Consider the following 17,424-nt stretch of genomic DNA (forward strand, 5'->3'; position numbering starts at 1 on the left):
CGAGCTGCACAGCCGGGGGACACCTCCGCCCCGGCAGAAGGCGGGAGGTTTTCCTTCTAGAAAAGAGAAAGCAGGGCAACTTAAGTGTGGGCAGCACCGGGCAGAAGCTGCGAACCGGGCGCAGACAAGGGCAAACTACAGGATTACGTGAACGTGCACGTGACAGATGTAGAAGCCGTCACTCCGAGCGGCATAGTTGTAAGCGAGGTGAGGACACTACAGTAGCAGGGGGTGAGGGTGAGACTGTGGTCCCCGTGAGCCTGGCCTGGTCAGGGACGTGTCCTGCGAGGCACTGTGCTGCGTTCCAACAGGAAGGGACGTCTGACATGTAAAGCAAGTGGAGAATAGGAAGCCAGCAGAGGACCAAGTGCCAAGGTCTACCGCGCCGTCGCCATGAGCCTGAGAGAAAATCACAGATAAATCAGAAACTGGCATTGGACAAGTCTAGGTGCGCGCACTTCCTGAGAGTTTGGAAAAGGAGAGATCATACCCTTCCTCGAGCTGTCACTGCACCTCGCGTTGAAACACCTACGCTGAGGTACAGACTTAGAGAGTCCGCGTGTGGCCCACGATGGCTGCCATCTGCGGAAACCAGGGACCACACGTGTGCTGGACCCTGCACGTTCTGTGCTTGTCAGCATGGAGTGTGAAGTTCACGGGGAGGAGATGCAATTCTTGGAGTCGAAAAAGCTGCTGTCCAAAGCCATACCGAGCACAGATGCAGAGTGAAATTTATGCAGTAGGTGTCACTAAGTGGAACTGCGCCCAGGGTAACGAATCCCACAGGCCATCCTTCTGTCCCTACATCCGCAGGGAACTCACCGAGACCTCGCCTGTCTGTGTTTGTTCACCATGGCGCTCCCAATGTCAAAACCAGGTTTTGGTGCTCACGTTGTAAAGATCTCTATAAAAGTCGCTGTCTGAGTAACTTAGAGCAGAAAGGAAGCCTGCTGGTCATAATACCATTTATGACACAAAAGGAATTTCTGCCTCAGCTCAAAAGCTAAGATGCTTCTTATTCAGGGATATGGAGCATGTCGCATCTCTTCTAAGTGGGAAATGATATTAACAATGACAAAGATGAGAGGAACCAAGGAAGACAATGCAAAGGCGCAGATGCTCTTAGATGACAGGCTGTGAGGGCGAATGGAACACCCACACCCTATCTGTCCCCCAAGAAAATGACCTGATGTGGACGTGAGGTGACTCGGATTGTGAGAATCGCAGACAGAGGTGCCGGCCAGCGTGTGAGCCAGCGTGAGTGAGTGAGTGAGTGAGTGAGTGAGTGAAGAGGTGCCAGCCAGCGTGTGAGCCAGTGTGAGTGAGTGAGTGAGTGTGTGTGTGTGTGTGTGTGTGTGTGTGTCTGCAATGCCGGAGGTCTTAAAACTGAAGGTGATGTATATTAGATGGACACTACTCAGAACCGTAGCTGTGACTGCCTCGAACGGAATACACCGCACGAGAAAGCAACGATGTCCTTTCCAAAACACAAAGCCGCGTCACCGTCGACTGCCCGTGCTCGCTGTCGGTGGCCTGTGAGAGCTTGAAATTCGTTCCAAATATGCACCTAAAATAATGTTACGCTAACCTCGTCTATCTTATTCATTGCTCCCTCTTCAACATCAGCTCCTTTATAGACACTTAAAAGAACTATGTGACTTCAGGAGGAGGTAAATGTTACATTAAAAGGATCATTTTAATGACCTAAAAGTCGTCAATTAGCCATTGTTGAAAATAATTCAAATCAATTTAATGCACAAAAATAACCTATAAATTGTCAGAAAGTACTTTATAAATTTCAAGTGTCAAATAAATGGTCTATAATCAGAAGCGCCATCATCATAAAAATATTTTAACAGCCACAGAGTGACCATGGTGAAGCTATAACACTTTGTCCTCAGGACAGAGGAAAGGAAGTTCTATGTACATAAAACTGTGAAATAATGAGAAATAATTGTCGGTAAGCTTGCTGTCATCTTAAAAGGCAAATGCTCATTAAGGGCCAAAAACAAAACGAAAACAAAAACAACAACAAAAAAATTCAAGCAAATTCAAGGAAATCGAATGGAATTCTACTTACTTTGATTTCACAAATGCATCTTTTTGACTGATTCATTCCAGGTAGATGATATTCAACTGAATGTTTAAATTTTTTTCTTTAAATATGTAAGGACTGAAAAATGGACAATTTATTTTCTTTTTCGGGGGGGTTCATTTTGTTTTGTTGTTGTTGTTTTTGTGTGTGTTTCTTTTCTAAAAAACTTTATTTTGTTAGTTTCAAGTATAAAGGACATTGGTTAGGCATTTATATAGTTCATAAAACAATCCCCCTAATTGTTCTGTCTCTCCTCTGGCTCTCCGCCTAGCCGTGACATTAATGCTGACTGCATTCCCAGTGCCGTGCTCCCCATCCCTGTGACCCTCTAGCGACTACTAATGTGTCCTTCTTTAACCCTTCACCCCTGCCTCCCAGCCCCGCAATCCTTCTCTCCTCTGGCCATCCCCAATTTACTTTCTGATCTGCTTCCTAATACTAATTTTCATTACTCCAGGATGAAAGCACGCTGCAGAGTAAGAGAAAGAGCTGCCACGAACTGACTTACGTGTCACCGCTGTAAAGCCAGAAACGTATATCCAAAGAAAAACAGCAGTGAGGAGAAAACAGTGTCCAAATTGTTAAATATACACTAAATGTCGCTCATCACTCTTTCTAAGTCTTGGGAAGCTGCGGGGTCTGCAGAATTAAGCAACGAAGATGTCAACGGCAGTGAAAGTCAACCTCAGACATCCGTTAATGGCCTGGCTGGTTTCTCCATCTAAAACTCAGGATTCTCCCGCTGCTGTCTGTGTTAGGTAATTAGCAGCTGTGAAACGCTCTGGAAGCACAGACTGCTAAATAAATTATGACTGCCAAAGAATTTCAACCGTAACGTGTTAAATGATAATGACGCAACACGGGCTTTGAACTGCACCGTTTTTTGTTTCCAAATTAATAACGCAAACAAGACTCCAATCGCATAATATGGCTTAGTGGGATATTAGGTAGCAAGTCCAAGGTGGGGGTTCGAAACCCCAGAAGGGCTCCTGTTTCCCCAAGAGCAGTTGACCCAACTTTCCATGTAGTCATAAAAATAAGGTCACGTTCTATCTCTGGAGCTGCAGAAATATCGCCACCGCTCTGCCCGTGTCCACACGTGGGGGAATTCTGACTACAGTCCACTCTACTTGAAAACCCACTAAGCAATCGAGTTTTTGAGAATTCCCTCTTATTTCCAACTGAAATTCCGAAGCCACAGTCACGTTTTAAGCTATTTTCTGGGAATTCGTGGCACCTAATGACATTCTTCATAAAGTCACTGCTCCCTTCCCTCCCCACTCTCTGGAGGGATCATGTCGATGAGATGGTAGGCCTCCCTAAAAACTTTGAATGCTTTTTAGACTTGCTTACTGCAGAAATAAGGATGAAGGTATTAGCAGCGATTCTATGACCTTCCAAACTTCTATTCCAATGGCGGTATGAGCATGTTATAAGATTTAACATACAGACCAGGAAAGGTCACGTTTTTTTATTCATATCGCGATCGTACTGTTTTTCCACAGATATCTGAAATAACGACTGAGTAGTATGAAACTGAAAAACAAACAAGCAAACAAACAAACAAAAAATCCCAAAGAATTTTACATTAAAAAAGATGGGAAAACTTTAGCGATTAAATTAATTTTAATTCTCACTGAAGATATGAATGTGTAAATGTAGGTAGAAAATATAGTTTTCTATTTTAAATCCAAAATCTAATCAGGGTTTTCTTGACAAAGGACATCATTCTGGGAATTATTTGTACAATTGTAAATGTAGCTGTTAAAAACAGTTTAAACACCATTCAACAAACAAGCCTAAAATCCTGTTTATTATCTGTTTGGGGAGAAAGTCATCACCAATTACTATTTTGAGGAAAAACTAAACATCCACGGAAGAAATCAAAGTCAAGGGTATCATCCACATTAAAATGCAAATATATAATTCAATCCTCATAATAACCAAGACCTCAAATACCAGTATTAGTGACTCGTATTAATTTAATTGTGACATTAGCTTTTATAATCATAGATGTGAAAAGACCACCGTGTTCCAAACATAATTATCACGCCAGCATCTCATTTCATGAAATTATTAGTTAAGATGAAAGCCTCTGAACAAATTTGTATTTGATTAGTTTCACTTATTTAAGAACACTGAATAATTGAAGATCTGTTTGAATAAAAGGGACACAAAAGGGGCACTTCTGAGAAGTGCTGGCGTCGTCTGCACCGCACCATTTCTGAATGGACCCTCAATTCTCCAGAATGACTGACGACGTACCTTCCAGGCGAAGCCACATCAGCCTCCCCTTCACGCTGACGACAGAGGCCACGCAGAGTTCTCCTGGATTCCTGGGGTTCACGGCTTCCAGTTTCATGTTCTTTGTGAAACCCCGACTGAATGACGTCTGAAAGAGAGAAGTGACACTGAGCAGGATGCATCACAGCAAGTCAGCGAGCGGCAACTCGGCCGGCCAGCTGATGAAGCGGCAAAGCGCACGCACGCACGCGGGCACACACACGGCCATTATTCATAAGACGACCGGGCTCGTTCGCTTGTCTGTCTTTCCCGACACTCACGAGGAAAAGAACCACACCAGAAGTTAGAACTCTGCACGCACACAGTAGGTGCCTAATAACACGTGTTGAATGAGCGAGAGGATGAATATGTTCTCTCTTCCCCTTCCCATTCGCATCCTTATTCCTACAGAAAGAATCTCTGAGCTACAAATCCCATTTCTACTTCCCTATATTCCTCTCTGACATCAGACCTGGGCGTATCTGACGGGTCCTCATCTGGCTTCACCCTCCTTCAGCCTGAAGAATGTCCTTCGCCGTTTCTTTAAGTGCAGGCGTGCTGGTGATGGATTCCCAGAGTTTTCTGTTACCTGAAATGGCCTTTATTTTGCCTTGGTGCTTTTTGCTTCTTTATGTCTTTTTATCTATTTTCTAAGTTCGCTTTTTAAAAATTTATGCGTAGGAAAATTCCCTCTTTCTGGAGCACTGTTCGACGTGGGCAGGGCTGTGAGGTGAGTGCAGACAGTCATATGGCCACCATCATGACCGAGACACGGAACAGCCCCTTCGCCTCCAAAACACGCTCACACTGGCCATTCATTCAGTAACCAGCTCCTCCCAGGCTCCCAATTCCTGGGCCACTGATCTCTTTTCTGCTCCTATAACTCCGCCTCTTCCATAATGTCCCATAAATGGAGTCATGTGCTCTGAAGCCTCTGAGTCTGGCTTCTTTCACTAGCAAAATGGATGAGAGTCATCCGTGCTATTGCACGAATCAGTCGTTCATTCTATTCCACCCCGAGTCCTTAAGCGGAGGTCTCACAGACGATCCACCCATTTGAAGGACATCTGAGTCGCTTCCAGTTTGGGGGGATTGTAAATAATGTTGCTATCAACATTCAAGCACAAGTTTTTGTGCGAACATAAGAATCTCAGTCGGCCTCGGCTGCCATAGCAAAATAGCACAGACCAGACACCTTAAACAACAGAATTTTATTGTCTCACAGTCCTGGAGGCTGGAAGTCTGAGATCAGGGTGTCAGCCGGGTTGATGTCCCCTGAGGCCAATCTCTCTGACTTGTAGATGGCCATCTTCTCTGTGTCACCATGTGTCTTTCGTCCATGCTTGTGTTTTAATATCTCCTCTCCCTATAAAGACTCCAGTCATACTGGATTAGGGCTCACCCACATTACCTCGTTTACCTTAATCGCCTCTTTAAAGACTAACTCCAAATACAGTCGCGTTTGAGGTCCTGGGGGTTAGGACTTCAACACATGAATTTTGGAAAGACATAACGCAGCCTATAACATTGTTTTCACTTCTTTAGAAATAAGATTGCTGTACCATATGGTAAATGTAGGTTTTTTCTTTTTAAAAAAAACCTGCCAGATTATTTTCCAATATATCATTTTGCGTTCCCATCAGCAGCATATGGAGTTCCAGTTGCTAAACATCATCACCAACACTTGATGTTGCCAGTTTTTCAAATTTTAGCCATTCCCATAGGTAGGTCTAATGGTCTCTCATGATAGTTTTAACTTGTTTTCCCTATGACTGACAATGTTGAGCATTTTTTCTTTGTTATCTTTGGTTAAGGGTCTGTTTTTAGCTTCGCTCTTGAAGTATATTTTTACTGGACACAGAATTACAGTCTCTTCTCTTTCTTTTGGTACTTGAAGGAAGTCGGTTTGCTGTCTTTTGGTCCCCGTTCTTTTCGATGAGAAGTTTGCCATTGTTCAGATTGTTGTCCTTCTTTTTAAAACGCATCATTTTTCTCTGGATATTTTCAAAATTTTTCTCTTTATAGTTGGTTATCAACAATTGAACTACATTGGGTTTCTTCGTATTTATGTTCCTTGGGGTTCACTGAGACACCTGAATCTGTAAATTTAAGATCTTTCAGTGACTTTGGTAAATTTGGGGCCATTATTTTTTTTTCTTCCATAGTTTCTGTGGCCATTTCTTCTGGGTTTCCAGTTACATATGATAGTGTCCCGCAGGTTCCTGAAATTCTCTTCATCTTTCCCCAAACTACCTGCCCATCTTTTTTTCTCTCTGTCCTTCACATAGGATCATTTCTATCTTCAAGGTCATGAACTCTCCTCTCTAGCATCTCTATCCTGCTAGTGAGCCTTTCCGATGAATTTGCTCATTTCAGATACTCTATTTTTCAGTTTTAGAATGTCTCTTTTTTATACTTTCTACTTTTGTTCTGGTACTTCCTATCTTTGCATTCATTATGAGAATATCTTCCTTTACGTCGACGCTTCTCAAACTTTAGGGTATACCAGAATCACCTCGATAGTCTTTTAAAAACACAGACAGCTGGGCTACACCCCAAAGTCTGGGACTCAGTTGATTTGAGTTGAGGCCAGAGATTCTGTATTTCCAACAAGTTACCAGGTGATGCTGAAGCTGTTGGCCTAAGGACCACACTTGGGAGCCAGTTCTTTCCACTGTGGAGCTTAGATATAACAGCGGCTTTAAAATACTTGCCTGCTCACACTAACATCTGGGTCACGCCGGGTTTGGTCTCAGCTGATTATCTTTTCCACTGAGAATGAGTCAGATTTTCCTATTTCTTCATGTGTTGAGCAATTTTGGATTGAATTCTGGATGTTTTAAATGTTAGGTCATGGAAACTCTGGGTTATGTTATATTCCTCCCAGAAGCGTTGATTTTTCTGTTCGAGAAAGCAGTTAACTTGGTTGGACTCTGTCTCTTGAGAAGCAGCTTAAATCTCAGTTCTTTTCTTTCATCCTTAGAAACCAGGCTGCGGGGAGTTTGCCTGGCCAATACATGGTTCAGGGATCGGCCAAAGTTTCAGGCAGCGTTTATACGCAGAATTTCCGGCTCCTCCTCCTGGCTCCCCCCTAGAACTCCCTTCAATTCTCAGTAGCTGTGGCTCCCCAGATTCTGTTATCGGGTTCATCGGGCCAGGAAAACTGTACATTTTATACTGCTGTTCGAGTCATCCCGGATGTCGTCAGCCGTGACTGACCTCGGGCCACGAGTCCGAAAACGTTGGGACGACCCCGCCCCCCATGCTTCTCCTGTCTTCTGAACAGCTGTTCCCTTCCGGAAACTGCCTGCTTTTGCTCATTCTCCACATCCCTCAGGTAGCTGTTTTTTTTTTTATTCCGTCCAGAGTTTATCGCTGCTTTCTACGAGAGGATCAGTGCAGTATGCGGCTGTGTCCGTCCATGTCGGAGCGGCTTCTGATTGGTGAGCATCCTCAGGGACATGTTGGCCACGCACCCACTCCCACACAACCTCTCCTCTGGTACACGCGAGACGTGTGATTAAAAAACGCATTCGCAATAAGCAACCCATTAAAGAGCACTTTTAACGAGCGAACAAAATTCTGCGAGGTGCCAGTAATAACAATGCATACACCAACAGGCAGATGACAATCCTGTCGACTAAATAAATGGGGAGCCAGGAACAAGGAGGGGTGTATTTGTATCCTAACGAATACACCAGCGTATTTACTGCAAGAAATTAGTCTGGGCACCTACATCCTGGGAGCTCAGAGGCCACCCAGCGACGTGGCAAGTAGCCGTCCTCATGTTTTATTAGCCCCATAGCACCACTATTAAAATCCATGTGGATGACAGCTGGCTGAATGGGAGCAGAGGACGGATGAAAAGGAGCCTTGGTGGAACTGTGTTATCACAGAAGAAGCAACTCCTTAAATACAGAACTGGGGGAGATGTGAGGATTTTCTTCCCAAAGCTAAAGAATCAGGGACGGATTTTTCTGCTCTTGTCAAGTGGAAGGCTCAAAGCCGAAGAGGTTTGGGGATGTGATGAGGTGTCTCCATGATCCTAAAGGACAGAAGCTTCTGCCACAAGTGATATCAGCATGGTAAGAAGTCGAATAACATTGGCCTGGACTTCGTAAGCCTTGAGCGCGAACCGGCTGTGATCCTCGTGGAGGAATGGTGACACAGCTGTCCCCTTCATACACCTGAACTTCAAAGCGAGGAGAACGATCTTTGTGCAGAGGCCATGTCAGCCAAGCAGAAAGTCCGTTTAACCATCCAAGGAGCCCTGACTCGTTTCTGTATTCAGGGGTACAAGTTGACACGGTAATCGACCTGCTCCATTCCCCACGATCCGTCTTTGACTTGGCTGAGCATCTCTCTGTTGAGCCAACACCTTCCACCTCTCAGTCCTCCGTCCTCACGTTTTATTAGCCCCATAGCACAACTGATGGGTGAAGCGGCGACGGGTCATTGGAAGGAGCCCGTGGCCAGAAAACAAGACCCTGACTCAGGAGCGCTCAGCACCGCAGGGTCTGCAGTTCCCCAGCCAAGGGCTGTCGCTTTTCTTACCATAAGGCATTAACTTTCGTCACTGAATGCATGTGTGACACACTGGGCTATACATTCATGTCTCATTCTTAAAATGGAGACACTAATTCATGTCTCCTTTCAGAGTTCCACGGGTCGAGGAAGTTTAAATGAATAATTTATAAGCCGCTTAATACAACCAACCTTACAAGGCAAGTACATACATGTATGAACACACACACACTGGTTTCACGTGTTACAAAAATCCTATGATTATGCCAATATGCTCTATTTGAACAAGATAGGGGCTTAAAATGAGCCAAGGACAAAATCGTTGGACCAGCATCCTACTAAAGTAATCCAAGACAAAAAATAATAATAATGTCATATTTGAAGAATATTCCTTAGGAAGAGAGAATCCTCTATCAATAGGCTTATCAATTTCACACTCCATAACAAGTGCCTACTAATGGTGACAAAGGTGGCTAGCTGGTCACCAGTTTGTCCTCCTTCTTCCACAGTATGAAATCATAGCTGGGCACATCCTAGCCTCACATGCGGCCCAGTGCAGCCAAGTGACCGTCCTCGCCAGCGGGAGGGGAGTGGAGGAGTACGTGTCAACACAGCCAGAGTGTTTAGAACCAGCGCCGTCTTCCCTGGATCTCTTTTCCTACCTGCTCACCAGACTCAGGTGAGGACAGGAACAAATAAACCTATACCATGTTTGAGCCGCTATACACTTAGCAGTCGATTTGCTACTATGGTCCAGTATTATCCTAATACACAAGCTGAGAGAGGACTTTTCAAAAACTATAAGGGTTCCGGGACCCTCCGGTACACAGCACTCTCATCTTGCTCGAGAAATGGAAAGCGACTGATAACACTCATGGCCAGCAACATCTACGACAAGAGGAATGGCGAGAAACGAGCTTCTTACGTTTTTGAAGCAGAAGGGAGGTGCTTCTTCTGTTCCATGCTGCTTGTGATAATCTGCCCAGTCAAAGTCCGGACCAGGGTAGCCTGTGCAGGACAAAACACCAACACAACAGCCTTAATCAAGCGAGTTCTCAGACTAATGAGCAGCTTTACGGTGTGTCACTCATAAGGGGTGCAAGGGTAGGCCCCCGAAAGATGAAGCTCTTCCTTAAGCCTGAGAGCACATCAGATTTCATGAGGGTCGAATGAAACACTTATTTTTCCCCCTTTCTTGATTCATTTCATTTTGGGACAGGAGCAGGGGACTGCAGTTATACCATGTATGTCCATCATGACCACCATGAGAAGACACGGGAGAGGGTGAGAAAAAGCAGTTCTAAACCATAAAATAAGAAAGGCGGTGGGCGTGTGGCCTGACCTAGATAGGAAAATACCTCTTTATGAGTATCTGCATTTCCTGTGAACACGGGATGGCACGGGAAATGACAAAGATGGTATCAATTAGGATTAACAGATACTACACATTTTGTTAGGATTAACGAAATGATACTATACACTTCGTTTAGTGTTCTCTCTTTATTGGTTTAAGTGTGTGTAAAATAAATCTATATTTGATGCAAAAGAAATCAGGGGGATCTCTCCCCTCCCCCATATTGTCAGAAATTCACACCTGCAAATTCGCTTAACATGGGGACTTTGGTTACTGAATCCCACGGTTGTAGGGTGACTACCGAAATTCTTTTCTTTCTTTCTTTCTTTAATTTATTTATTTTAATTAGTTTCAAGTATGTAGTACATTGGTTAGACATCTATACAGTTCATAAAACGATCCCCCGCAATTGCTCCCTCCCTCCCCTGGCCTCCACCTAGCCAACGTATTAATGCTGACTGCATTCCCTCTGCCGTGCTCCCCATCCCCGTGACAATCTATCAATTACTAATTTGTATTTCTTTAACCCTTCACCCCATTCTTTATTACAGAAAAGGTGCCAGATGCCTCCTACCTTCAAATGTACCCACAAGTACAAAACAGTATTCTTTTCATTAAGGAGGCTGACCTCACCCAATGTTTTTAAAGATGGGGGCTTAACGGGAAAGGCAGCTGGCCTCCTCTGGCCTGGAATGGACCCTGAGCCTCCCACGCCCTGCTGACCATCACGGCACTGGGACCTCCTTCCTTCGAAGACATCCCCGTCTTTCTACACTGACTGAAAATCCCTCATTTCTCTCCAACAAGGAGGCAAAAAGTCTCAGGGTTTCGAGACACTGTGTACTCTTTCTAGCTAGTTCTGAACAGGTTCTGCACATCTGCCACCCGCCATGCCCCGGCCACTCTCCCCAGAGCCGTTCCTCCAGCCAAATGCTCTTGCATCAGAGGCTTCTGGAAGGGATCAAACCACCTTTCTTCTAAATATTCAAAAGCAAAACAAAAACAAAGTAATGCGAGTTTCTGTACAATTAACATAAGCCTCCACTTTGAAGGCAGTGCTCTGAAACTTTTGGATCAAATCCTCAGATGGTATCTCTTCCCTGGACCTCTGCCACTCCCTTAGTTGATTTTGTGAGTGAGGAAATCTCACCAAGATCATGGAGGAAGGGGAAAATTGGGGGGAAAAACTGATATAAATGGATAGTAAAGTATGTTTTGATAGACATGAAATCTAGGTATTTTTCATGGTCACTACCTGTTTAGATAAAACTTTTAAACTTAGAAGTCACCTCGACTGCCCTGATTGACATTTAGCTGGGTTTTCTGTAACCACGCTCGTAACCCCCAACCTCCAATGGGCTTCGAGCCACTCCATAAAATGTCAGGCTCCTCGGTTTCCTGAATCAACATTCGCTGCTCCGGATCCAGTCTTCAAGACAGACTCTCCACGAAGAGCCATTTTTAATCTAATATTTTCAAGAGATAACTAAGTCTTGCTGGGTACATAAGCAACAATGAATTATCTTGGCCCTAGAATGCTCTCATTTCCCTGAATATTTGAACAACCTAGAATTCTCTTCCTCTTCCTTCTCTTGGGGACCTTTATTCACTTCATCACTTAAAATTCTTTTTCCTTCAGGCTGATAATGAGCTCTCTTTGTAAGGCAGTTTTGTGACAGCTCAGAAAATAACTGCTACATAAAAACAAATTGCTAGGGCTTGTATAATACAGACAGCAGGGGTCAATTATACTCATTAATCAACAAAGACAGAACAAGAAGTACTAAGGCTTAACTGCAGCCAGGAGGGAGAAAAACGAAAAACAAACAAAAAAAAAACATGTTTTAAACCTAAGCGGGAGGAAAATAACAGAGGAGACAAGAAAATAAAAAGAACTGGAAAGGCTTTGGGCTGTTAAAATGTGCAACAAGCTGCCATAGGAGGCTGCTGAACTGCCACCACCAGAGTTGACTTAAGATTTTATTAGTATTTATTCTGAAGTTCCAACTGTTACAGATCCAAAGGGGGGACAGGTCGATGACCCGTTTCCATGGGACACAAAGGAACTGACATAAAACAGCTCCGCTTGCAAACACTGCAGTTGGCGGTGCAAGTTCACGGCTCTTCGGAAAAACAATTTGGCAGTAACGATGTTCATGAACTCTGACACGATTTCATTTCTGGGAATGTATCCCATAAGAACTCTAAAAAGTGAAAAAGCATTATATGTGAAGATACGATGGCATTTTTACTGATAATACTGGTGGTGGGGCAGGGGGGACTTTACATCCAAATGTAAGAAATAGTATGAAATTTATCTAATCCATGAAAAGTTATGCAGGCATGAAACTGTACATAAATGTTTGTTTAATGTATACGATAATGTTTGTTTAAAAAAAAGCCATGAATAATGATTGCTACAGTTTTGGATGAAAAGATTGGTACAAGCATATACAGAATTGTAAAATTTATATGAAAAATATGCAACGAAAAAGACCAGAGGCAATGTAAGAAAAACTTAACGGTAAATATCAAAATAATTATCTAGGTAGTGGAAATCCTGGATACTTTTTTCTTCTACCTCTTGGCATTTTCTAAGTGGTCACCAATGATCATGAATTATTTCAATAATAAGAATTATTTGAAAGCATAGCATCTTTGCTCTAGTTGAAAGGATAGTCTAGGGACGGGTCAATCAATCGAGTGTCAATTCAGTCCATGGAAGACACCATGACTGCCTCCCCAGAGCTGTCCTCCCGCTCCTAGTGCGCTAACAGAATCAGATCATACCATCGCTACAGGAAGTTAGGCCTCAGTACCAGGAAGTGACTCCCGATAACCCTGAGACAATCCTGGTGGCCTCAGGGCCCTTGCCGGGGACTTGGGATGAAGGGGAGGAAAAGGGTTAAAAAAAAAAAAAAAAACCCTCTCTAACAAAAGAGACCCCAAGAGTGAGAGCTGCTCTTCTATGATGGGTGGGTATGAAAAAAAAAAAAAAAATTTGCACAGTCTTAATAAAAAATAAAATCAGCAAAAGAATATCATGTTTGCCATCTAGCTGACTGGCAAAATGAAAAACAACAGGATGAGTCCGCCACTATAAAGGCTGCTGGGAACATACTTTGATGCGTTTCTGGTCTATGTGTATCTCGAAAAACCATTACAGGTGCCGATTTGGCAACACGTGTCATAATCTTTAGGAAGGTGTTTACTCTCCAACCCAGCCATTTGTGCAGGCACACGTTCACTCATTTAGAAATATTTAGTAGGTGCATGCTATAGGCCGGGCATGGTTCTAATGCTGGGGATACAGACGTGAACGACAAAACCAGCAAAGACCCTTTTCACAGAGCTCAGTGAAAGCAGACAGATAATTCGCAAATACGAAGTCAGATGACCACGAGGGCTACAGAGAGAAAGTGGCGGGGAGGCATCGCAAGGGCTTCATGGAGGACGAAGGCCTCGGCGAAAAGTCGAAATGTAGAATTGTTGAGGAAGCGAGCCATGTGGCCATCTGGGGCAGGGGTGTGCCAGACAGAGGGACAAAAAGCAAAATGCTAGCAGAAAATTGCCAGTCGGAAAAAGATAACGTAATAAAACGTCCACTTTTCTAAACTAACCTATAAATCCAATGCAATGGCAATTAAAATCCAATGGGTCATTTTTAGGAGCTGTACAAATCGATTCTAAAACTCATGCACAAAAATAACCAAGATGGCTTTGGAAAGAAAGGCAAGGTGGAGAGGTTCTCTTAACAGACATTGAGATTTAATATAAATTAAAATCAATTTTTAAAAGTGAGGTATTTGGGCAGGGATGGACAAACAGATCAACGAAGCCGAATAACTAAGAACGGGATACGGTTCACATCCACGAAGGGGCTTGATAGACACGCCAGCGGTGACACTGCAAATCAGAGAGGACACGGCAGACGACTCAACTGATGATACTGAGACAAACTGGTGAATTTGAAAACCCAATTCGATTCGAGCAAAAAAACGAAATTGTTTTCTTTCCTCGTGCCACAAAAAAAATTAGCTCCAAATAGATGAAAGCAAAACGTGAAAAAACAAAACTGCGAGACTGTAAAAGACAGCACAGACGAACATCGGCAGGAAGCGTTTCTGAAGGCGTGTAAACAAATCACAAGAGGAAAGATGGATTTTGACTGCGTTCCAGTTTAATGCTTCAACATAACGTGAAACACCATTAAAGAGGGAAGATGGGCATAAAGGATCATGGGAGAGAGGAGGAGGGGGATAGGACAGGGGCAGGACAGGGCAGGACAAATTCTTTCAGTGCTCAGCAAATATTTACCAAGACCACACCGTTCCAGTTACCGGGGGACGTGCAGAGAACAAGACAAAAATGCCCGCTCTCGTGGGTTGTTCGTTTTGGTAGAGATGGATTTGAAAAAAGACCAAAGATTTTACAAAAGATAAAAGTGGAGAAAAGCCATGCAGGGAAGCAGATAAAGCCTCTGAGGGTGGCGATTTGTGACTGGCATTAAATAAGGGCGGCCGAGAAAGCCCACCTCCAAATGCGATGCTGGGGTCAAGCCTGAGGAAGGGGACAGTGAGTGCCAGGGTCCTAAGGAAGAGGCGTGTGCCATGCTCCAGGTGGGGCTGCCTGGGGTGCATCTTAGGACGTGAGGCCAGACAGAGAACTGGTGGGCACTGCAGGCGGCTGTTATGACCTGGGCTTGGCCACGGGGCGAGGTGGGACGGTCCGGGGCAGCCTGGGCAGGGGAGGGCTACGTGTGGTTTACACGCGAACACCGTCGGTCTGACTGCAGTTCGCCAGGCGGGGCTGAAAGCAGACGCGGGCCGGGCCTGTGCGGTGGCGTGGTCGGGCCCTGACAATGACAACGGCGACGAGACTCGCCGATGGTCCAGACACGGGGCGTGAGAAAGAGAGCCGAGGATGACTCGGTCCTCGATTACAACCGCAAAGCTTTACTGCGTTGTTTAAAACTCTGAACCAAATGTGGCAAAATATTAGCACGTGTTCGGTCGAAGCAGCAGATCCACGAGCCTGTGCTTCTTCTCTGCCCCCTTTGGGAGGTCGGAAACATGACACATTACAGAATGGACGGAGGTCACCAGTCAACACCTGAGGTTTTTCTCTCGGAAGAGAGAACACCAGTTAGAGCTCGCTACTGTGCATCTTGATAACGATTAAACCACACTTTTGCTTTTTAAATCGTGTTCAGCGTTTCTGAGTCGATCCGGATGACCAGCTAGTAGGGACGAAGAGCTGAAATAAGCGACGTACTTCCGCCTTTGCGCACACGTTTTTCAACAGCAATTTGAAGGCTGACCCGTTGTTACAGAGACCCCTGAGTGGGAGGTTCTCTCCACTAATTCTGTGGCTAATCTCGGATGCTACATGCCAAAGAGGTCAACGAAATAATTTAAAAATAGCAAGCCATGGTTGATAACCTGTACACATTTCGACTTAGGTGGTTTATTTACTTGTTTGGTGATTACTTACGGTGCCTACAATATTGAATCGTTGTTTACCACGATTAAGGAAATGAAGCAACATCGCCAAGGTTCTGTCCTTGGCTTACTTGCTCTTGGGCACTGAAAAATTTCTATCCATTCCAGCTTAGACTATTTGTTTCTAGGGTCTGGGGACAGACTTTAAAAAAAAAAAATCGAAATGGAGTTAAAACAATGTCAGGATGGACCTATTTTTCTGCAGCTCTCCTGTACCAAGGAGATGTCTTTTGTTTCATCAGCTGGTTCCCACCGACTGGGGAATGAATGGGCTATCATTTTCCTCTTAAGCAACACGCTGTAATTGTAAGCAACGTTTTACGGTTCTGATGGAAATCTAAACAGTATAACACCCTCGTGGAAAAGAGACACGTAAGAAAACATCTAAGCACTCCTCAGTATGTGTGATATGCTACGTACGCTCTCTATAAAGCTCAGGATTTAAGTTAAAAACAACAGGCTTTTTTATAAAAAAAAAAAAAAAAAAGTGTATACTTCCGTACATTAATAAAACAAAGAACGGTGTTTGAAAAAATTCTACAGCACGATGCCCGGCCCTGGTGTGACACGTACGACCTGTAACAATTTACCTCGAAGGAAAACCATTAAATCAGCATTAAGGGATCACCACCATCACCACCTCTGAACTTTCATTCGTTTTAATTACAAAACCGAACACACTCTACTTTCACGAAATGATAAGGGAGCTCAATAAATAAAGCCGTGACTTTGCGCGATGTGCAAACACTTAGAAAATTATACCCGAGAAGTGAAATTCTCCAAAGCCTTTGACAGACTGACCATTTCAGTCATGGGGATGCGATGGTCCTCTGACACCAGCTAGCCCAGCATCAGGCCACCAAGAGGCCACAAAATCCCCGAGGAGGACGGCTTTATGAGGACACCAGCCCGTGAGAGAACGGGGGGCGAGTGTGAGTTTGGTTATGTGGAAAAAGCGCTAGATTCAGGATCTTCAGACCGGGGTTTTATGCCAACTTCTGCCTCACGACTTGAGAAGTTATTTAGCATAACCGAGCTTTCCTTGCCCCCTACAGAAAGTGATCGGAGTTGATGAGGTATCATTAAGATCTCTTTCAGTTATAAAAGTCCTCTGCCTTTAATAATATGTCTTTATTTTTGAAGAGAGAATATATTACTGTAGATTAAAAAAATAGAAAGTTTTGCGAAATATTCTGTTAAAAGTCTCACTTCTACCCTGCACCCATAAAGAAGTTATTGTTTTCATTTGTTTCTGATGTCTCCTTTCAGAGCTTCTTTACAGAAATATGCGCAAACGCAAACAGATATTCTTATTTACCTCTTTTTTGCCAAAAAGACGTCATATCGGTACACAGATGTTCTTCATTTTTTTTAACAACTGCATAGTTTTCATGATATGAATATTCAAAATCTATTTAATCAGTCTCATACAGAGAGGCATTGAAATTTTTCCAGTCTTTCATTACTATACCTCATGCTGCAAAAAAAAGCAAAAAAAAAAACCCCACAAACTGTTATGCATATTACCTGTACAGTATAGCTTTAGGAGAAGCTTCCAGATGCGGAACCGTTGGCTGGGTCAGTGGGTAAAATGCATTCACGATTTTAGTAGAACGTGCCCAAATGCCTCAAAGATAGTTGTACCTACCTGTACTCTCCCAAGCAAG

The 17,424-nt window shown here is 43.9% G+C and overlaps 1 protein-coding gene across 1 annotated transcript in view; it reads right to left on the reverse strand.

Moving 5' to 3' along the window:
* The window catches only part of SFMBT2 (Scm like with four mbt domains 2), a 158,512-nt gene that overhangs the window by 41,411 nt on the left and 99,677 nt on the right, over window positions 1–17,424 (reverse strand). Inside the window, exons 9-10 of the mRNA XM_006906953.3 lie at window positions 9,828–9,910; window positions 4,361–4,487 (exon numbers count right to left, since the gene is read on the reverse strand). Coding sequence (XP_006907015.1) covers window positions 4,361–4,487; window positions 9,828–9,910 — 210 coding nt within the window. The remainder of the gene's footprint in view (window positions 1–4,360; window positions 4,488–9,827; window positions 9,911–17,424) is intronic.

Source organism: Pteropus alecto, unplaced genomic scaffold, assembly GCF_000325575.1.
Source record: "Pteropus alecto unplaced genomic scaffold, ASM32557v1 scaffold11, whole genome shotgun sequence".
In the NCBI taxonomy this organism is placed as follows: domain Eukaryota; kingdom Metazoa; phylum Chordata; class Mammalia; order Chiroptera; family Pteropodidae; genus Pteropus; species Pteropus alecto.